Source organism: Lipophrys pholis, assembly GCF_963383615.2.
Source record: "Lipophrys pholis genome assembly, chromosome: 15".
Taxonomy (NCBI): domain Eukaryota; kingdom Metazoa; phylum Chordata; class Actinopteri; order Blenniiformes; family Blenniidae; genus Lipophrys; species Lipophrys pholis.
This window is the reverse complement of record NC_137642.1, coordinates 14,911,011-14,934,184: the sequence shown is the minus strand read 5'-3', so window position 1 is coordinate 14,934,184 and position 23,174 is coordinate 14,911,011. Positions and strand designations below refer to the sequence as shown.

At 40.6% G+C, this 23,174-nt stretch overlaps 1 protein-coding gene across 4 annotated transcripts in view; it reads left to right on the top strand.

The window, feature by feature from the left end:
* The window catches only part of adgrb3 (adhesion G protein-coupled receptor B3), a 129,083-nt gene extending 107,434 nt beyond the window's left edge, over positions 1 to 21,649 (top strand). For 2 of the 4 annotated variants that reach the window (XM_080481564.1, XM_080481562.1), the window contains 14 exons: positions 159 to 262; positions 452 to 554; positions 8,838 to 8,988; positions 10,716 to 10,785; positions 11,182 to 11,248; positions 12,995 to 13,098; positions 13,430 to 13,528; positions 13,849 to 14,020; positions 14,446 to 14,541; positions 15,932 to 15,971; positions 17,569 to 18,251; positions 18,394 to 18,429; positions 19,281 to 19,385; positions 20,718 to 21,649. In XM_080481564.1, the coding sequence (XP_080337690.1) occupies positions 159 to 262; positions 452 to 554; positions 8,838 to 8,988; positions 10,716 to 10,785; positions 11,182 to 11,248; positions 12,995 to 13,098; positions 13,430 to 13,528; positions 13,849 to 14,020; positions 14,446 to 14,541; positions 15,932 to 15,971; positions 17,569 to 18,251; positions 18,394 to 18,429; positions 19,281 to 19,385; positions 20,718 to 20,906 (2,019 nt within the window). In that variant the 3' untranslated portion in view covers positions 20,907 to 21,649. The remainder of the gene's footprint in view (positions 1 to 158; positions 263 to 451; positions 555 to 8,837; positions 8,989 to 10,715; positions 10,786 to 11,181; positions 11,249 to 12,994; positions 13,099 to 13,429; positions 13,529 to 13,848; positions 14,021 to 14,445; positions 14,542 to 15,931; positions 15,972 to 17,568; positions 18,252 to 18,393; positions 18,430 to 19,280; positions 19,386 to 20,717) is intronic. The other 2 variants (XM_080481563.1, XM_080481565.1) reach the window with 1 other exon arrangement.
* The last annotated feature ends 1,525 nt before the right edge of the window (positions 21,650 to 23,174 follow it).

Below are 23,174 nucleotides of genomic sequence, written 5' to 3'. Positions count from 1 at the left end.
AGTAAATTAAGGAATCCACAGTGGACTATTTACATGGTTGGTGGTGGTGGTTGTTTTGATTGGTTTCTTCACTGGGCAATAATAAAGATTTACTGTCCTGCATGAACCACATCCAACCACCCACTGACTGGTTTGTCTTGCCCTGTCTTTCTCCACAGACCATGGAGTTCTCAGGGGTCCCATCTGTGACATTGATAGTTGGCTGTGGTTTGTCTTGCCTTGCCTTGATCACATTGACAGTGATCTACGCTGTGCTATGGAGGTAATTACAACACTATAACAGCATACGCTAAAGCATATGATTGAAAAAAAAACAACTGATTTATTTATTTATTTAATTAAAACGTTTTTTTTCATCTTTAACAGTGCTAGCCTTGCAACTGATCACTGGTCTACAAGTAAAAGAAATACATTGATTTGTTTGTCCTTGTAATTTGTCTCCTCCCTCCAGATATATTCGCTCTGAAAGATCTATTATCCTGCTCAACTTCTGCTTATCTATAGTCTGCTCAAACATATTGATCCTGGTTGGACAAACACAGACCCACAATGTTGTAAGTATCATTTAATAATTGTTAAGACACACTTTGCAATGTCTGGAGGGTCAGTGGTTGTTGAGTCCTTTTCATGATGGCAGAATGGAAACATTCAAGTGACACAGTACTGTGTGGCCGAGTGTAGCTTTAACACGACTCCACTGTCTTTCTTTAGAACTTTACTCTTTTGAGACATTTGAATCAATATCCACTCATATTTTTCATTTGCTAAAAGTCCTATAAACCGTCGGACCTTTCAATGCCAGTCACTGTGATAGATTAGAATAAAGAAAATTGCTGTTGGGTTATTACATCTTTCTGCAAAAAAACATTATTTCTCCCCCCACTGGTACGAAGATGGTTTTCATATGTAATGAAAATGGAAAATCAGGTGTTTGTAATCCATCTACGAGTTGTAGATCTGCTCTGTATCGGCTCTGGACTACTGGACTTTGCTCAGGTGTTACACTGCCCTCTGGTAAACTTGCGACAACCTCGGCCTGTTGGCAGGGAACTAGTGTTGGTATGTAATTGTAATTAAGTATGATGCCATAAAAAAAACTAAAATAATGAACTATTGATAGTTAAAACAAGGACAATGCAATGAAAACATGTTTGAATAGTTCAGTAATGAAGCGGAGTTAACTGTGGGGGAGCAGAAAAGCTTACTTGATGCACACAATGGACATATCAATATTTAACTGTCGCAAGTGGCCAAACTGATGTGCATTGCGCACGGCTGCAATGATGCACAGCCGTCTCAGAGAGACATGACACTGTTTGTGTTTAGATGTCAATGACAGCTGACTTTCAGATCGAGTCAGAGGACGATTCAAAAGAACAACTGCTGTAACTAAAGCGGGACTGCATCCAGTGAAATATATCACTTCCTCCCTCCAGCTTTGTAACTGGCCAGTAAACAAATGGCTAATGTAAAAGATTGTTTGGCAAAAAGTAGTTGGGATTTACAAGCTGCCCACACAGATGCCCTTCTCAGTCATTTGGCAGCTCTTCAGAATGACACATTGTCCGATTACAGATATTTTATTGTGTAACCATTTTCTCAGTGTGTCTTTACCTTTTGCAAGAGGCGCACGGTGTTTTCCCCCTGAACTCATTATCTTCTCCTGTTTTTGGCCATCAATCTATTCTCCTTTGAGGGGGGGGGGGGGGGGGGGCTCATTAAGAGCCATTGTTTTAACATTTGTCTGTTGTTACAATGCAGCAGTCATAGCTTTTGAAAGAGTTTAACTGTGCATGGGTAACCCCAGCAATAGTGATGCTTTTTTTTTCCTGGTGCTGTAAAACATGGATACCTACAATGGGTTGGTGAAGGACTTACAGTACTCTTGGAGCAGATGGACCGAGCAGATGTTTGGGCTCATATCTAGCCTAACCTCATTCTTAAATCAAAGTGTGTTGTTGTCATTTGTCAATGCTGAGTTAAGACAGAATAGGAAATGGACTGATAATTTTTTTGTTTATCTGATGAAGCCTCTATCAGACGGGTATTGTTGGTAACGACTGCTTACATCTGGACAAAATGTGCTCTGTAAACATATACCCGAAACTGACATCTTTTGTTTCACCTAAATATTGTACAGGATAACAAAAACTGCATTATAAGTTCATCTGTTTCCTCGGCCTCACATAGCAGACACAGAGCCAAGTCTATAAATGCAAAAAGCTTTAGGGCACTTTTTATGGCTGAGCTTATTTGAAGCCCTGTCAGATTTAATCAAGGCTCCAGTCATCTCCTGTCTTGATTATGAGGACCACCACTTAACATGAACACTCACTGGGCTTGCTGCTAATAAGATATCTGTCTCTAGAAGCTGCAAAGAGATTAGATGCTTTTCAGAAAATCCACGAACATGCTGAATTTGACATCTCAACGTCTGTTAGACAGTGAGCAAACTACACTGATGGATGCTCAAAGCTCCAAATTCACAAAATTGTTTGTCATGGGACAATATGGTTATTAACCCATTAAGACTAGGAGTGAAAGATGATGCCATCACTTGTGTACATGACGCATGCAACAAAAAAAATGAAAGATAGATGAAAAATACATAGTTTCTTTTTTCAGCACGGCCTGGACATTTGAGCCTTTATTTACTAAAGGCAAAGGTAAAGCTGTGTGCTTGACTTTAGATCATTTAATGTCAAATCCAAGGAGAAATTCAAGTACCAGGGCAGAGCAAACCATATAACATGCTGCTCTTCAACACAAACTGAGTGAAATTGAGTTGAACTTACGACTCGGCCTTCACACTGGTCCTAGTTCTTCATGCGGATCCTCATAAAAATTAATCCCTCCCCTCCTGGCATAGAATTACAGGCAAAATCTTATTGTGTTGACCTCTAAAAGGGAGACGCATACCAAGTCTGACTGAGAGTCATGTTGGCATTGCTTCAGGTATTTATAGGTTAGTGCTGGACATTAAATCTGCATGAATCTATAGTATGTATTAAGAATGTATGAATTCACTTTGTGTGTAAAAGGAAAAAAAGAAACAGTTATTAATGAGCCCGCGGAGAAGATCATTCTGACTTCATCAATGTCTTTGTTCACTCATTGTTTTGCTTGCAACTGGTTGGTGTACTGCCATAGTGTGTCTGCTGTGAGTAATGCAAGAAAGAAAGAAAGACAGACAGACATGTTCTTGAATCTAAATGGTAAATGCATTAGCCTTAAGCCTGAAATCAGGAGACCACAAAACTACAATAATAACTTAATGACAACACATTTGATGTATTAGATTATTCATGTGGATATTAGCTTGTTGACACTCCCGTTCCCTTCCACCAATATTTAATTGGGTTTTAATTAATCCTTCACTTGTAATTTTAACTTCAGCTTCTAGTTATAGCATGCACACACAGGTTTGTTTTTTTTTTCCCCTCATTTGCATTGCAATGGCTAGGCAACCTGTCCAGGGTGTATATTGTCTGTACCCCATAACCTTGAGTTGGATAAAAATGAGATAGAAGGTCACTATTTTGCACTCTACTTGTTATCTACTGAAGTGAACACATGGAAAAGCGAAAAGTGCGCAGAATCATATATGTAATACAATAACTCAAGATAGCATTCAATTAAATGATACTATACCATGTCCAGATATCTAAACCAATTTATGTTCCCGTTTAACTACTTTCCCACATGACCTCAACTATCCACATTAATTGGACACCTCGGTACCAAACCAAACTATCTCTGTCCTCTCATCAGCAGGAGTCACATACATATGACTGCTCAGCAATCCTATTGATAAGAGCCTGCAGGTCAAAGTATCTATTGATATATCAGTTGGTCTTGTATCGAACATCCTGTTGTCATAATATCTGAGCAATACTCTTTGATCAGACACACTGCAGAACCAGTGCTGGAGTGGCAGGCCAGCAAGAGGAGAAAACACAGTCCCTGTGTGGGTTTAATTGCCATGCTGCCTGACACTGCCTCACTTGTTTTTCCTCCATCTCCTGTAAGAAGTGCATATAATTGGCTCCACTGTTTGTGGATTCAGAGTTGCTCATCATCTAATAGAAATCATCTCTTTGCTGTGGAGGTGTCCTCTGGGAGCAGGAAGTCAGTGAGTCACCTTTGCCTGCCTGTGCTTTTCCTTTGTCCTCTGTCGCTGTTCCTCCTGGTTCATAGAAAGACGACAAACAAAGAGAGAGCCACATGCTGCTGGTATTGCCAAGGCAGACAGAATTAGAGAGTCTTGGAGACAGAGGCGGATGCCGCTGTACAACCTTATGAGTATAATGAGAAAGTACACATTTGGTGGTTGGGGGTTAAAATATACAAAGTCCCCCTGAAGAAGAAAAACAACATACACTTCGTAAGCATTAATCAGCCAATGTGTCTGCAAATGAGTCATCAGCAGTAATCTATGATTTTGGGGGGAAAAAACCCAAAAGCATGTGTTTGTTAAATTAAAATTCACAAACTGCAACTAAAACTTAATAGGCTGAAACTGAAGACTTTCCAGTGCAAGAATAGACAAACCTGAACATCATCCATCCATCTTCCATATCGCTTTATTCAACTCAGGGCTGCAGGGCGCAGGAGCTGAGGACTAATTGTTAAGGCAGCGTACAGGCTGAGCAGATGGCCAGTCTAGTACAGGACAAACACACTCACACACACATCTATGGGTAATTTACATTAGCCAGTTAACCAATGTATGTTTTTGGAATACATGCATCCATGCATGCAGATAATGTAAACTCCAAACCACATGGACTCAAACTTGGGTTTACTATGATGGTAGAGGGTTGCTTTTTACCAGCAGACATCCCTTTGTTATGATTGGGAAAATATTTGTAAGCACTAATAACATTTTGGCAGAAGTGTGCTTTGCTATTGGGCTCAGGTCACTCCTGGTTTGCCTGTGGGATATGAAGTAGCCAATAACGGACTGTTGTGGCAAAGTCACTGCATTTTTCTACTGTTATTTTGCATGACAATTTGCTTCTATCGGCCACTTTGTTTTCTAGAGTTTTTAAAGGTCTTCACAGTGAACATGAGGGTCTTTCTGTGTGGAGTTTGCTTGTCTGTCTTGTGCATTCATGGATTTCTTGTACTCTCGTTCCCTTCCAAAAGTCCAAAAAATGAATTTGAGGCAAATTGGTTAATTGAAATCTTTCCTTAAGTGTGAACGTGTCTGTAGTTCTGTGTTTTCCCGGTGATAGGCCTGTTCAGGGTGTATTCTGCCGTCACACACAGTCACCCAAATTTGGCACCTCGACACACAAACTTACATAAAGTGGCATGGAGGATGAATAGATTGAATGTCCTCCACCTAAACAGCCATTAGTTGAAACACTGGAACACTTAAACCAGAAGAATGCCCTTTCAATTTGAAAACTTAAACCTGCCTCTTCCACTGGAAATTAATGAGAACTAGCTGGGGAAATAGAACATACTGTCTTAGATATACTGGAATAATTTGAACCAATGTGGTGGCTCTCCACAGGACAATACTTTAATTATTGCAATAAATGTGCTCTCCACAGTAAGGTAAATCTCAGCGCTCATTAAGTGGTGGAGTGTTAGTGACAAAGATTCACTGTTAATGGGACCTGAAGCCTGCTTCACTCTCCTCAACCAATGAATCGATTCCTAAAGAACATAAATAACATAATGGCTTGTAAATAATCATGCCTAAATGTCCGAGGGGATGAACATTAGGATTGTGTCATTGAACTCACTATGAATATAAGTAAAATTGATATCTCACTCCAGTAATATGTCCCTACTCTTTCTTAGCTCATCCAGCTTTCAGTTATTTAAGATAATGAAACAAGGTTATACTCAGATCTATTAATCAGCATTTTATCAGTCCGCATTAAAGAACTCTTTGGTAATGGCAGTTTAAGATTACAACAACAAAAAAAATTCAAACTGGCTTAAAGTGCTTCACATCACCCCTTCCCTTTACCTCTGTGTCTGTCAGCTCTGCAATGTTTTAACGTGGTCCCTTCCTCGGCTCCTCTGTTTCCATGGATACTGACACAGTGTGCTCAACATCTCTCGGCATTTGCCTTTCTAAAGGGCAACATGAACTCTAGGTTTCAACCTCATTTTTGTGTGAGCGCCTGTGTCCAATCCCCGCTATCGTGATACTGTCATAGCGCATCTTTCTCTCCATTCACATGCGTTCCCTTTTGTTTCAGGGGACTAATGAGGCTGGATGGTATAGGCAACCAAGTGAAGCATGAAACATAACGGCTGCATATGACCTGTTTCCAGGAAACAAGGCAGGCTCTATTTTCAGCACCTTGGACAGCACATGAGCAACAGCAATACCCGAATTAGCTTTTGGTGGAAGCCTACAGGCAGCATAGCTTCTGCATATACTAGACCCACAAGGTTTGCCCATCCCCCATGTGTCTTCTTCGCTTAAAATCAGCATGTAAACTGCTTTCACTTTCAATATCTGATATTTCTCACTGGCTGTTCGTGTTAATGCTTGGAAATAATCACAAAAAGCACCACAATACTTCTACAAACAGGTCACTGAATTCTTAAAACCACATCGAAAGGCATGAATATCTCAGAAGTGCGTGTCAGACAGCTATGATTTAGCAAATAAATGGTTGCTTATTAAATGAAGATTTACAGGCCACAATATTTGTGATTTCTGCAAAAAGCATCTGTACGCACCTGTAATTACCACATGAGCAGGTGGTCAAGTATCATGGGAGCGTCATGTTTTTTTGATTTATTCACGTTGCTTTGAGACGGGCTTCTGCAGAATTAGCAGCTCGAAAGTGATTAAAATCAATGAAAGTCACTTTCGATTAAGGTCAATTGCATCTTCTTTAAATCACGATTTCAGTCATGACTTCATTGTCACAGAATGTTAATGTACAAAAACACTTTGGAATACAGACATGTGCAAAATGTGGGATCGAACTGCCAACTTTGTGACAAGGAGCTCTAAAAACAGGGGTATAACTATATAAAAAATAATCTATATAAAAAAAAATTGGGGTCATCTTAATTGTCTTCTCTCAATTTTTATGGAAATCCATTTAATAGAATCTTCAAACTGAAAGAATAGTCCCAGCATTTTAATACCATACAATGTGATTATTATGTAACTGAGCACCATGCTGATGATTCAACAGTGGAAACCTGCCCAAACTGACAAATACTATAGTTTAGTAATGCAGCACATCCATCACTGTCCACTCAGCAGTAGCACTATTTCTTTCTGAAATGAAAATTATTAAAAGACTCCACATTGAGTAATTGACATCTGACATTACTAACATAATATTCATCCAACTTTGGATTATGAGGCGCCGGAGCTGATCACAACTCAATATGGGTGAAGGCAGGATACATCTTGTACATGTCACCCATCCATCACACAGACAATCGCCACACTGACTTTCACACCTGAGGGCAAAAACATTCACCAATTGACTTTCAGAACATGTTTTTGTGTTGTGAAAGGAAGAAAACCCAGGCATGAACTGGGAGAACATGCAAACTCCACACAGAAGGAAGGTCATCTAGATTTAAAATGGGGATGGTCTTGCTGTGATGCAAGGGTGCTAAGCACTACACCACTGTATGACCCAATGTCATTAAATGGTGATTCTATTTCTGCCGCCTTCTGGATGGTTTTTAAAAAAGAACTCCTGCAATGATATTTGAGCATTTATGTCACTTTAGATTTAAATTCCATCCTTACAGTTGAACGTTTTCAAATCTCGACAAAGATTTTCTATTTCAGTCCACGTTTATGTAATTAATATCTCTCACTGACAAACAGCACCTCCTACTTCCCAGGAATAAGGTAATGCAGGATTATTGTCTTGTGTGAGCCCCATGAACGCTGCAGGGGATGGGAGGATTGAGTGTGGCTCTCTCAGTGGGAATGCAAAGTGGTTGGGAGAGCTCACAGTATGGTGTGGACGCCCTGGGAAGAGATGATGCACTTCAATCTTTTCCCTCTTTGTACGGTATTACTCAGATTTCCACAGCATCACGCTGCAAACAATCTAAAAAGGCAAAAAACCTTAATCTCTTCTCTCTCACAAATATCTGTGTGCAATGACAAGAGTCTTAAGGCTATTTCTCTATTCCTAATCCTCATCCTCCTCTAAACAATCCCATTTGGAGTCGCCTCTCCTCGGAAATAAGATGGACGGGCTATTGAAGCTGATGTGTGCCACTATGTTGTGAAGCCTGGATGCAATCTGCTTCCTCTGACATATACTTTCTCTATCATTTAAGCAATATTGTGGGTTTCCCCCCTTCTGTCTGTGTTAAACAGTTGACCTTGGCTCACATGCCTCCAGGTGGAATCTCCAGCATACTAATGAGGGTTAGTGCAGAGGAATGCTATGCCATAGCGTTCTGTGTCAGTTCGCCGGGCTCTGATCTTAACTACTATTGCCACCTCTGTTGCTGCAGTTCAGACTGATGCTTTGTTTCATTCACTGCACATGGCGGGACTTCAGAGGATGGTCTAGACAGACATATGCTGCTGGTTCTGCAAGAATAGTTCAAGGAAATAAAGAAATATCAATAGAATTGATGCATATCCTCGGGGAGCATCTTGGAACATGGGAATCTGTACTGGTGGAATTGGATGGGGTCTGCATTTGTTTCAGTGATGCAGCACTATTATGTGAGAGCTACGCATTGATTTGTATACCGGCCCTTTTAAAACCTTTGTTTTTGTATTAAGCTACATTTCTGTAAATGAGACGCTCCCTTCCAGCCCACAGATGATGACTACGTCTCTCTCTGACCCTTTACACTTGTCCCAACAGGGTGTCTGCATCATGACGACAGCCTTTCTGCACTTCTTCTTCCTGGCATCGTTCTGCTGGGTCCTCACTGAGGCCTGGCAGTCCTACATGGCCGTGACGGGAAAGGTTCGGACAAGGCTCATCCGCAAGCGCTTTCTGTGTCTGGGCTGGGGTGAGTAAGCCGCATGTTTCCATAAACCTCTCTATTATCTCCCATCGTACCTTGCACACTGCCATTTTCTCACAATGTGTTGGGTGCACAGTGTCTTTCCAAGTAACTGTATGCCTTCTCCAATAGCTGCTCTCATCCTCTCTGTGGGGCAGCAACATCCTCATCCTGTCAGGCTCTTTGTTGTGATGCTTTTGTGCTTCAGTCATGCTCTCTGTGGGCTGGGTAAATGGACCGGCCTTGAGCAGACTAGTGCAGCTCTCCCGTAGCAGGTTGCGCTGACCCTATGGATGATAAAGAGGATGTGATGCAGAACATTTTTCTCTGCAACGGCATACATTTTATCTCTAAGGTAAAAGGGTTCCGGGGATCGGTGTGTTAGGAGAACTGGCAGTTTTACACTCAAACCTTTGTAATATCAGATTGTAAAAAGGTCACCTATCACAATTGAAATACAGGGAGGACCACACTATGCATACAGTGTATTTATTATGTGTATTTTGACAGTATTTTGTATTGATTATGTCAAGAACCAGAGATCTTCAAAGTACTAGTGCATACACATGTCTGTCAATAAACACAGATAAACAAAGTATCTGTATCAAAGGATTTGTGCTTCATCTGATAAATGTCAGTGTGAATCCCTGTCCAAACAGTTTCTCCTAACAGACTAGTAGAAATCTCTCCTTTAAAAAAAAAAAAAAATCAATTTGATTATGAAAGAGCCCACACTCATTCTTCCTGTTACCTAGCAACAAACAAGGCTCTCTTAGTCATTGCGGTGCCAGTGCTTGCTGCAAAAAAAGAGGAAAAAAAATGGACAAAAGGCTGTTGTACACTGCACAGATTTCTCAAAACACACCATAATAGATGATCTGACAATAAATAAAACAGTGTCTTGTTGTATTACAATTTAGAATAAAAACAGTACGGCGCAAAATATGAAAGCTATATTTACATGTAAAGACCTAAAAGTCAAAATGTCTAATCCCCTACGGATTACATGAAGGCATGACATTTTCACAATAGATTTCAGATGCAACGTGTAGGAACCTGTACCTGTTGTGTCTTAATTCAGGCTTTTTGAAGTGCAGCATCTCCACCGTGCAGGCTGTTGGCCCGCTCTGTGATTTATGACATGCTTGTGTACACTCGGCACTCTTTACCTCTTCAGCACTGCAGAGAGGCTCTGGATGGCCACAGGGTCTTCGCCTCCTGCCTCCAGGAAACTGATTACATCAATAGCACCTGCCTGCGCCGCTCTAAGAGGACAAAATGTTAATATTCCAAGCACACGGTAGTAAAGACGGAATCAATTACACTAATCTATAATGAGGAGCAATACGGCAAAACCCTCCCTATGAACGGTGTGGAGGGGAGGGCGGAGGAATTTCTTACAGTACAGTGATGACAATTCGCCACGTGGCTTTTGCAAACTCAATGCACTGCTGCCATTTTGTCAAGGCTGTGGCACAGGCGGTTCTCCTCGGCTACCTACTGGAACACTGTATAATATGTTGATTAACAAATTGAAATGCATAGCGTTGATCATACACTCTAAGATGTGCACATTCTCTCATACTGTGGCTTTCAGTGGAATCAATCTAGTTGCACTTTGTGTAATGAGTGGAAGGCACAGCGGCTGACTAAAGTGGGTTCACGTTCTCAGTTCTGCCCAAAAGGAAAACTAGAACTGCTGGAATAACTATCGATTGTTTTCTCTTTTAAAGGATTACCGGCTTTAGTTGTTGCTGTTTCAATGGGATTCACCAAAACAAAAGGCTACGGGACACCCTCATAGTAAGTTTTATTTTCTATTAGCCATTCAACATGCATGCAGTCGATTCATAGTCACACTTAAAGAGTAATGATTAAGTACGTCTGCATTGGCTTACTTATCCTAAATAGTACCATAAACAAAGTCCCATGAACCCAATCAGTTTTTAAAAATAGCACAGCAAGGCCCCAATTTCATGTGAGTGGTATCCCTGCTGGATACCAAATGCATAAACACTGCTCAAAATCTCTTTAGCATTTTATTACCCTTTGAAAGTTTGGATATGGCGTTACAGCATATGGCACTTCCCCCCTGATGATTGTGGGAAATACAACTGTATGCTGGTGTGCACCATTAACTTGGATGTTAATGCCTTAGTGGGAGTGAACGGTTTTTGTTTTTTCTTGCTTTTCCTGCAGCTGTTGGCTTTCTTTGGAGGGCGGGCTCCTGTATGCATTTGTTGGACCTGCAGCTGCTGTTGTTCTGGTACGTCTCAGTCACCAACCTACATAATTTACCTCTATATGCCAAGATTGAGAAATATAAATTTATAATATACAATAATAAAAAAAAAAACAACTAAAACCACATGAGAAATAAAAAAATTTGATTTGTTCTGCAATTTCTAAACTTTCCTTACACTGTGCACTGAACGATATTATCCATTTTGAGGAGACATCAGTTTGCAGCTTGTTTAAAAGCAGAGTTGTTGAATTTATTTTATTTCAGTAGACATATACTTTACAACCCAATTTCATCTCGGGCTGGATAGTAAAGGAGAACATAATAACCTGTAAATGCTGACAAATGTGAAAGTTTCAGTTATGAACATCTCAAAGCTCCCTCTTGATTTCCGTGTGCACGTGTTTACAAACTCACCCTCACAGTGTTTATTTGATGCAAATGTGTATTTTTCTAGCAGTAGGGTAGACATCTTTTACTGCCGTTTCTTTGCAGTGCATCAGTTCTGGGTTTCAGTCTTGAAGGCAGTTAATATCTTATTTGTTCTTACACTTTTCAAGGTCATCACCCTCATGTGGGATCGTTTTTTTCCCCTCAGGCCACCTGTTTGACACCCCTTTTTTTAAAAGAACAAGACTCACTTGAACAATAAATCTGTTTTAGTGGTAGTTCAATATTGGATGTACAACTGCACTGTGCAGAAAATCTGAAATGATTCAGTTAAAATGTCTAACAGAAGGACCACGCGGTGGTTTTCAAAGTCACAGTAATGCGCGACAGCGTCCCATCAGGCAATGTGCTCAAATAATTCCCTTTGATTTACCATAATGGTCCTCCATGTAGCTGTGAGGTTATTAAGTATTTATGCATTCGATTTGTCCAATATCTAATATACTGGGGTATTTTAATCATCTTGTATTTACATAGTTGTACAGAGGAAATTACACAAAGAATGTGATTATGCAAATGACGAAGTCTGTGTCAGAGGGACAGAGCACTCTGGATATTCTAATATTTTTCACTGTCAAACTTTTGTTCTGTGGTGGCATTTGAAAGAAGTGATTTCAGGATTTCTTTTTTTTTTTTTTTTTTTTAATGACAATGTCTCAGTTTGAGACTCAATGTCACAAAGACTTGAAGTCTGGATTTGCTCTAAGTTTAATTTGCTCAAACCTCAGTGGAACACAAGCTAATCTCTGCAAATAGGGCAAAAACAACCCTCTGCAGTGAGCATGAACACTGCTGCGCAGCTCTTATCACTGTATTGATACCATAACATCATAATCAGATGTCTCATAGTAACATCTTGTTGAATAAAAACGGACCCAAATGTGTTTGCATGAATACTTAATGAGCTCTTTATCTGAGTAATGGGGATTTGAGATAGATTTTAAATTTTAAAGGGTTTTCCAGCTCGCTACTGTAAAGCTCCTTCAGTTCTCTGCTAAAAATAGGAGGAAAAGATGCCTTTAAAAAGACAAGGGCTTCTCATCGGGCAGATCTTTTCTTGAGGCTGTTGTAGCGGCTTTGCTTCACACACTGGCTGACATGTCACCGAGGAGCATAAACAATAGAAAGTAGAGGTCAAAGCTCATTGCAGCTGGAAACCTTAGGCTAAACAAAGGAAGCTGCAGGCAAATGATATCAATCATCAGGAGACCATTGAAAGTCATAAGGGTCACAGGGGATTGAAGACTATATATAGTTTTGGAATAATCTTTTTGGTGTTGACTTACGAAACGAAAATGTTCTCTTCATTTCTGTTGCTAGGTCAATATGGTGATCGGTATCCTGGTGTTTAATAAGCTAGTGTCCAGAGATGGTATACTGGACAAGAAGCTGAAGCATCGAGCAGGGTATGACAGCACATCCTTGTTAGTACCCATTTTTTCTTCTTTACGTTCACATTCTTAACACCGTGCAAAAATATACACAAGCTTTGATTTGCATTGTACATCTGCAGACGTCGGCCTCCTTTTGCTTGCTGTTGAAAAGAAATTAGAGGCATAAACATAAAGAGGTCAGACCTCTCTCGGGAGCGACATGGCTTCATATTTCTGTGGCAGAATCAGTCCAAGATGAAAATCATTAAAAACGCCCACACTTTGGCTGGTTCTGCTGTTGCCAATATGACAGGGAGAATTTGAAGTCGGGTGAGTGGCTGTTAGCATTGTTTGTTATGATGTTGTCTCTTATGTCCCACAGACAGATGAGTGAGCCGCATACAGGATTAACTCTCAAGTGTGCCAAATGTGGTGTTGTATCAACAACTGCTTTATCAGCAACTACAGCTAGCAATGCAATGTAAGTGCCTGTCAGTGTCAGTGAATCAATAACACGATGCTACAGGGAGTCTCTGAATGTACAGCATGTCCACCTATATCGTTTTAACCAACTCCTATGTACATTCAAGCTCCAGTTACATTCACTGAACAATAAACCTCTAGGTAGGAGTTGTCTTTCTCGTAAAGATGAATAAAACATACAAACTGTTCGTATGCATTCCTAGAGGTATATTTATATATACTATGCAGTGCGTAGAGGCCTGGCCATGTAACTTACATCATCTTTCTTGTTTTGTTTTTTTTTGTTTCCTCAACACCATCTTTCTTCTTTTCCCTCAGGGCGTCCCTGTGGAGTTCCTGTGTCGTCCTACCTCTGCTGGCTTTGACCTGGATGTCCGCAGTTCTCGCCATGACGGACAAGCGCTCCATCCTCTTTCAAATCCTCTTCGCCGTCTTTGACTCGCTGCAGGGTTTTGTCATTGTGATGGTGCACTGTATCCTACGGAGAGAGGTAGAGGATCAGTTCCACCTCTGAGAGCAATACAACTGTTTTTTTGATAAACAAATGTCACTGCAGGTGGTTTGGTAGTTAAATCCATAACTCATTTATTATCGGACTTGCCTACAAATTTTGAGCTCGGATTGTTCCCCTGTGTGAAACATAAAAAACATTGAGCAAAAAAAACAAAAAAAAACATGGTGCATTTAAAACCAGGAGCTAAAAACAAAGGCAATAATAGCTAAAAGTACAGCTTGCAGTTTGTACATGGTAAAAACTAATTCTTCTTGTCCTCCAGCATGGCTTCTGGCTTTCTGACTCTTGTTTTTATCGTTCTCTGGATTTCCGGTCATTCATGTCTTCTCAATGTAAAGCAAAATCCCTGTTGCTGACATGTGCTATACATAATACTGTTGCCTTGCCTTGCCTTGCCTCAGGTCCAAGATGCTTTCAGATGTCGGCTCAGAAACTGCCAAGATCCAATCAGCGGTGATGCAACAGGAACCTTCCCTAATGGGCATGCTCAGATAATGGTAGGCACAGTTACCCCGCTATCTGCAACCATTTGAGCTTCTATAATTTAAGCAGACCCAGTGTTTCCTGCTTATTTAGAATCCACATGCTCACCTCCTTCTTCTTGACTAACCCTAATTTGGCTTGTGCGCTTTGTGCATTTTCGCTTTTAAATTATGTATGTGCATTTGTCCCTTATAAACGATAAGCCATTGTTCCCCACAGGTTTTTAATTCCCCACAAAATGCTTTTGTAAAGTTGCAATTATTTGTAGGGGCAGACACTTGGCCCTTTGATAAATGGCATCAATTCTCTTTCGGTTTTCTTAGCCCCAAAGCCCGATCCTTTATATCTGTTTGATTGAATTTGCCATCCATGTTTGCCATACATCTCTCTCATCTCCTCTCAGTGGTTAATGGAGGACTGTTCCCTTCCTGACCTTTCAAATGGGACACCAGTCTCTTCATCTCGCATGACGATGCCACTGGCACATCATAGCAATGATCTGTCATTAGTATTCTAATACCCCTCAGAGTGAAATAGTTTTCATGATAGCAGAATGGTGTCAGGGCCCCCTGGTTCAATACAGTCATTAACAGCCGGCACAAACTGCTTCCCAGCTGCTGCTGCTGCTGTTGTAGCATTATTTCCTCTTGATTTATTATTTATTTAGTTTCTCACTTCTATATTATTGGGACAGAGCAGAGAGAAGAAATTGTGTCTTATTTTTCCCATCCACTTTGAGATGATTAAAAAAAAGTGTATTTATTTGTAATGGACAAAATTCCTAATTTTCTTGATTTGAACAAAAGGATGTTTTTGCCTGAGCCAGTTGTTGATGCTCCGAACTAGTGGATATTTTTATATTAGTTTACACATGCAGGACCTGATCGACTAAAGTTTTGCACATACAAAAATGGGCACCATGTTCACACGGTAGAAGCTGTTCTATTTATAGGACACGTGTCTGACAGATGTGTCCTTAATGTAAACTACTGAGAGGAGTTTATGCTTGTGGATGAATTTACAATGTATAATTTGAATTGGCCAGTCTGTTAATGTGGTGAGAGGCATTTCCTCAACTGGCTCCCAATGACTGTTTTCTTTGGACTTTATTCTAATATATGTGATGTGCTAAAACCTATTTGAGGTCTTGAATTAATTTCTAAATATCTTCTGTTGCCTTGTGTATGAGTAACAGTTTTACCCTTGATTTTATGATGATTCCTTACTGAAAATTATAAAGAGAAACTCCCTCTAGGTTTCTGTCTGGTGCCTCCCAGTAAAGTGCATAGAAATATAGAAAATATTGGTCCACATTGTTCAGATGGCAAGTGAATATGAAATTTTTTTTTTTCTTATGTGTACGTCATGAGCCATTCTGAACATCCAATTGTTTCCCATCCACAGACGGACTTTGAGAAGGATGTGGACATCGCCTGCCGATCAGGTAAAGAGCATTTTAGTCTCTTATTAACATTCCTCTGGTTTCGCATGTAGAAAACCCAAAAGAGGTTAGACAGTGAAAAATAGAACAGGTTATATAACAACCAACAATCCCCACAGGAGGTTTTTTTGTTTTTTTTTGCTCACAGTTACCAAAACACTGACTTTAATCTGAGAACAAAACACTATAAAGGGAGCCATTGGAGATTCACTGTACTTCTCAGTTTTACCACAATAAATAACTGCAATAAACGAGGAGTAGCGACAGTTTTTCTCATCTTCTGGCGGGTGCGTTTTGTAATTATGTTTTTCATTAAGACGTCGCTGCTGTCATAGAGAAGGTGTGTAGGTGCTGCGTGTCTAATTTTGAGAGGATTTCTTCCTCCACTTACACCAGTGTTAAAAAACAAAACAAAACCAAAACATTTCCTTTCTAAATTCTCTGTGTCACTCCTGGGTATACGAGCCACAGTATTTGTTGTAGGGACGTGTATGACTACATGTTTCAAAGGACTTGTGCAAGTTAGCATGCTTTTAACTCGTAGTGGCAACACACACACACACACACACACACAAGCCCGGAGCTTTGTCTCTCTTAAATCTTTTCCAAGTCAATGAAGAGCACATCCTTAAAGGATCTCCTGGGAATCACTAAGCTGACCATTATTCAGAGCTCTTAGAAACACAGGTTGTTAGGATACGGAAAAGGGCTGCGTAGCTCCTCTGAGCCACAATACACCATGCTGTGCTGCCTTGTAAAGCTAAAAGTGGACATCACCAAAACAAAAAGGCAGAGCAGACAGGTGTCATTTATAAATCATGACCAGATTGAGAAAGCCTTGCTGAAAAACACAAGCACACTCCACAGATGACTCCGCAGGCTTACGGAGTATAAGTTGGTTTGCTTACAAGCAGCGGCAGAGGTAATATTCTGCAGTGTCACTCCACAGAGTATAAGTGTAAACTTTGCTCAGACTGTTTTCCCCATGTCCACGCAGTGCATTAAATTAGCCTCAAACAGAAAGGAGCGCATTCGATCTTGTTTGTTGTTCTTGTAACGTCCTTGCAGGCCAGTTTTGAACAGACCACATAATTCCTGGTGATTCATGAGGCAAAGATTAAAATGCTCAGTTGGGAGGAAAGGGGGTTGTTTTTATATGTGAATGTATTTCTGAGGAGATAACTTTTTTTTTTTTTTAGGAGAATATATATTTTGTGTATTACAAGGTCATCACCGACATCTCAAAGTTAGCAGCAGGATGCTCTATACTATATTGCAGCGGGGATTTCTGGGCTGGGTGAACCTGTACTAGCTTATTTACAGCAGCATCCCCCAGAGACACAGACACTGTTGTCGTCTCTTCCTGTATTTAAGTGTTAATGTCACACTCGGTGCATATTCACATATTCACAGTAATTCATCCTGTTGTTACAGTTTTCCCTCTGCACCACAATCCCCTGTGGGAATAAGCTCATATTGAATCCACATATTTGAATTCTTTTGTCCTTTTGGTCATGTGCTGTGTAATGTCAGATAGACTGTGACACTCCTTTCATTACTGAGGAACTCCTCCTAATCCTTGTATCACCCTGCCCTGCAGCACTCCACAAAGACATGGGCTCTTGTCGTGCCGCCACCATAACAGGCACCCTCTCCCGCATTTCCCTCAACGATGAGGAGGATGAGAAGGGCCCCGAGGGCCTCAACTACTCCACGTTGCCTGGCAACATCATCTCCAAAGTGATTATCCAGCAGCCTTCGGCGCTACACATGCCGATGGGGGTGGGTGAGCTGAAGGAGCAGTGCATGGCCGACAGCAACGCCGACATGCGCCGCACCGTTTACCTGTGCACCGATGACGCCATGCGCCAGAGTGACCAAGACATGGGCGGCCTCGACTTGGAGAGCCACCTGGCGCAGGGGCAGATGATGGAGACGGACTACATAGTCATGCCTCGCGCCTCCGCAGCAGCGGTGTCGGGGTCTGGTAACATGCCCACTCTCCTGAAAGATGACACTAAGATGAACATCACTATGGATACGCTGCCACACGAGAGGCTCATGCATTACAAGATGAGTCCTGACTTCAACATCAGCCCGTCAGGCATGGACCACATGAATGTGAACCTGGAGCAGCAGCAGTATCCTAGCGCTCCAGAGCAGATGCAGACGTTGCCCTTTGAACCTCGCACGGCAGTTAAGAACTTCCTCGCTGAGATGGAAGAGTCTGCCGGCCTCTCGAGGAGTGAGACAGGGTCTACAATATCTATGAGCTCTCTAGAGGTACATATCGGATGAAACACCAAGGACACAGAGTTGCAATAAACACTTTTGTCACACATCTTAAAATATGCCTCACACATATGACACATTTTTCTGAAACCAATGGTTAATAATGTCATTCCTTCATGTTTTATTTTCACAGAGAAGAAAGTCACGATATTCGGATCTGGACTTTGAGGTACGTAGAGACAGTGATTCTTTTCAGTGGTACATGCATCGAGCTTATTTAGGCAGAAAGGCCGTTTTTTTTTTGTAGTTGTGTTTGTCATTTGATTTACTCGTACTTGTGCCTCTTAAGCTTATTGGAGTTACACAGCCTTGACACGAAAAGATTTATTGACATGCTGTGTAGTTAAGGTAAAAGCAAGGCTGTCAACTGACAAACAGGGCAACAGTTCTCATCTACATTTTGTCCTCCTCCATCTCCTACATCCATTAGCTATATGTTGATTTTCAAAATGTATGCTTTTAAAGTCATTTGCACATTTCACATCTGATTTTACCACTGGTTTCAATAGTGATTATATTGGCTTGCAAACACATTTTCAAACCCCCTTTGACAGGTTTTAGCATTTCCTTTGCATTGTTAAATCAGGCTCTTCTGCATATATATTGTAAACTCTAAAAAATAAAGGAACCATTGAGATTCTGGATGATATTTTGGCTCGGGGCACATTGTGGTTTCGCTTAGCTCAAATGGACGCTCGCCCTTAAAGTGGATGCTTTGTGCCAAGGTTTGATCATCAGGATTTCCCTTACACTAACAAAACTCCAAATGAGGCAATCTATCAGTAAAGAATTATGCTTCAACTTTAAGTGTCCTCTAACACTAACTTTAATTATCTCGGTGTTTCCTTTATTTTGGCAGCCTCTTGTATATATGCAGAGACGAGTAGATTTGTTTCAAACCTGGCCTATAAGTAAACTACCATGACACTAACAAATTGATCAAAGTTGGAGGGGGTGGAGAGGAAGATGCATTTCCATTATTGGCTGTCAATACCAAAGAGAAAACCCTTGCCATTGCAGAAAGTCATGCACACCAGGAAAAGACACATGGAGCTGTTCCAGGAACTGAATCAGAAATTTCAAACCCTGGACCGATTTCGAGACATACCAAATATGGGCAGCATGGTGAGTAACAGGAAACCAGGGGGGTGGCCATTAGCCAGCTAAGGAGAGCAACAATCAAATGCTCGATTATGTAGATACTCGCTGCTGCAGGACACATAGTGTGTGATTGTGCAAAAGAGTGATTATGACACTAAAGTATACATCCAGACACTGACCTGCCAGCAGCAGGCGAGTGGCGAGTGAAGGCGCTGCCCTTTAGAAAGAACCAGACTATTTTCTCTACAAGGCCAGTCACAGGGAAGAAAGACCTTTGGTAATCTTGTTGCAGTAGAGTGCATCCATTCCAATGCAAGGCCATGAATGCACTTTTATTTACATGCACATTTACCTACCTAGCAACCCCATCCCTTTATTTCCCATTAATGCATGGCAGATTTTTTTAATCTATCAACATCTATACAAATATTACCCTGATGTAGCTGTTGTCCGACGGCAACTGTATAAAAGGGGGAAACTTTTCCTTGTCAGGCTAATTCTCCAAATTCTTCATGACCTTGCTGCACATGAAAAGTCTCACCATCTGTCTCCACACCTGGCTGGAGCTCTACACAATTGGGATGTCAAGCTTTATCCGTCTGTCTCGGACAAGCAGCAATATTTCTGGAGCGAGTGCAGCAAATAGAAATTTGGCTTGTGACGAAGCACAGTAAAAACCAAGAGACAATATGTGTTATCCCATAGCTTTTTGGTTGCATATATTCCTTTTTCGCTCACATTTTTATCACCTCCAGAGTACAATGCAATTTGAGGCTCGTTGCTTAGTTACTAGTGCAAGTCCTTTTGTATAGAAAAAGATAAGTACAGTACATTCACACTCCCCACATTTCCTTTTTTTTTTCTCCTGCTAAATGAATCTGCTGCAGAGCTGACTGCAGACATTAGTATCCATTTTATATTCCCTGACTGGGAGCAGCTTGTCTGCCTTATTTGCAATAGTGTCTTTGGGACTGTCAATGAGAGCACATTCAGATGAATGGCTCACACATGCAGCCCATATAGTGCACCAGTTTCTGAGCTTGGGGAAAACACAGTTCTGCTACGACTCCATGAAAATAGCGTGAGCATGTTCATATTTAATACACTACCATTATCTTTTGTTATTTGATGCTTCCCACAGCATTAATCCATTATTTTCAATTAGCAGTGAGTAGGATTTTCATATAATGCCCTTTTGAATGAGCTGATTTCATTGGAAAAGTCTTTTTTTATATATATATATATTTATATATATATAAAAAAGAAAAGAAAAAAAAAAATAAATAAATAAAAAACTGTTTAGCTCCGGAGGATGTCATGCCATTAATATCACACCCCACTGGCCATGTTTCACAGGACAAGGCAATGCCAAACAAGAACCCATGGGAGAGCTACAATCCAGCCTGTGAGTACCAGAACTACGCCACTATGAATGTACTAGAATCTGACACCAAGGACTCATTGGAGATGACGCCTGCAGAGTGGGAAAAGTGTGTCAACCTACCCTTAGATGTCCAGGAGGGAGACTTCCAAACCGAAGTCTAGAGGGCGAAGAAGGAGAAAATGCAAAACTAGAAAAAAGGAGGAGAAAGGGATGTATTTTGCACTGAATAAAGCAACAGACTTTTCTAACAGCCTTGGCATACATATCTGGATTATATGAGCGTGGCAGGGACATTATGTGCCAATACAATATAAGGACTGGTGAGAGAGAAAAAAGAAAAAAAAGAAAAAAAAAAGGGATTAAAAACATCAGTGTTACTTTTGTATTCTCACTAGTGTACTTAGTGTGGGGCAGCCTGGTGTACAATATTTACCATCATGTGTTTCAAATTATCTGTTGGAATTGGCTAAAAAAAAAAAAAAAAAAAAAAAGGTAATCTCTCGAGACGAAACCTCACAAAGCAAAATGACATGCCATGTCGTCCCAGCTTCATCGGGTCCAGTTTTTATTTCATAAAACTGGACCCGGGAGCACAATGTATATATTTATGCAGGTTTTTAAAAAGTTTATAACAGTCTGTTTGGCCATTACTACACTTTTTACTTTATAATATAAAACATGGGAGGCAAAGAGGATTTTTCTGTCATATTAAAATGAATGTTTGTCAAGCTACATTCTTCATTGCTTTAAATGCAATAAAGATAATACTCACTTTTATATAAATAATATATTTCACAACTTTAATACTGCAGAATCTGCTTGAAGGATCCCGGCAAGCTCTCTCATCTGCAGCTCTGTATAAAATATTTAAAAACAAAATGTTGTATGGTGTAAATAAACTTTTGTCTACATATGTTTTACTTGTGCCAATTTATTTTAATGAGAAAAAAAAAAAATGCCAACCTGATCAAAAGTTATAGCGAAAAATGTTAACATTTGAAAAGGAATGTAAATAAAAGAGGAAATATGTTCGTACTGCTTCAGAGGTTGTGTCAAGTTTATGTTGTGTGTTTGGTTGTGAAGCAAATCACTCGGCACGGTTTAGTCAGAAAATGTCTGCACATGACTGGATATGAAGTTTTTGCAATATATGAAAACTAGACTTCTCAATTAAGTTGACGTCTCATCACTGCTAAGATCATCCTTCCAGGTTGAGTTCATCTTTCACTGAGCTGTGACAAATTGCAAACTTTCAAAAGTATTTCGAAACATCTGCAAACTTATAAGACTTTTAAAAAATGTGCACAATCATTTCTTGCAACATTCTTTTCAATTCAGTTTCTTTGCATTAGATACTGCGAGATATGTCCATTTCCAACATGTATTCACTTCTTTTATAAGACCTGTTGAGTTTGACCTCTGAAGACACAATGTTTCAATGAACATTGAAAATTTTACAATTTTTGGGGGGTATAATTTGAACGACAAATTTGTTGCTAATCAAATTTCTTATTTTGGTGCATTTTTGTGTCCCCAACTTGTTGCAAGTTGTCGCAGCCCTACATAAAAGGTAGATAAGTTAGTACATGGAACTCATGTCACTCCTTTGACTGTCAGTAGAGGCTTTGTACCGCAGTTTCCCTGCCTGACCTCACAAGTTACCTCTCATATCTGATGTTTGAATTCGAACGGAGAACATTTAAACTCCCAATGGGCCTGTGCGCCTTTGGAAGGCTGGCCTGATAAGATCAGTTTCATCAGACAGACGGGTCCAGACAGTGCGGGGGGGCTCACGGGGAGGCTCGGGGAGGGGCCTTGTTTGTTCTGTGTACCGGTCTGTGTGGTGCAGTCGACGCTGCCGCAACAAGAGCGCCGCCACAAGACCCTGTCGTCCCTCTGCAAAGCAGCAGACCGAGAGGAGGAGAAGAGGATGTGCCGGGAGGAGAAGAAGAAGAAGAAGAGGAGGGGAAGGAGGCGTGACTCAGATCTTTATCACCAGGCGAAAAATAAGTGTGAAAGGAGAAAAAGGAGAAATCGGACATAAAGCAGGACGCAAGTCGACGGGGACTCGGCTGTGCTCTTGACGTGTCACAACATAAATTAAGATGCAGGGCTCAGTCTAGACCTTAATGTCTGAATTTACAGTGCATTTCAATTTGGACGACCAGACATAATTAGGTTAATTATACACAGCAGTGCTGTCTTTGACTAGCTTCTTCTTTTTTTCTTCTTTTTTTTTCTATCCATTAATGAGCTGCCGTCTAATAGATGGAAGTTCCTTTAAACACACTGACTGGTTATATGCTTCATGCTGAAAGCTGCTTTTTTTTTTTCCATGCACAGAAGTGCTCAGTTTATGGATCTCAAGACTGAAAGCTCATCTTGACTCACAGTGGTGAGTGGAGTGCATCTATTAGCTGTGAAAAGAC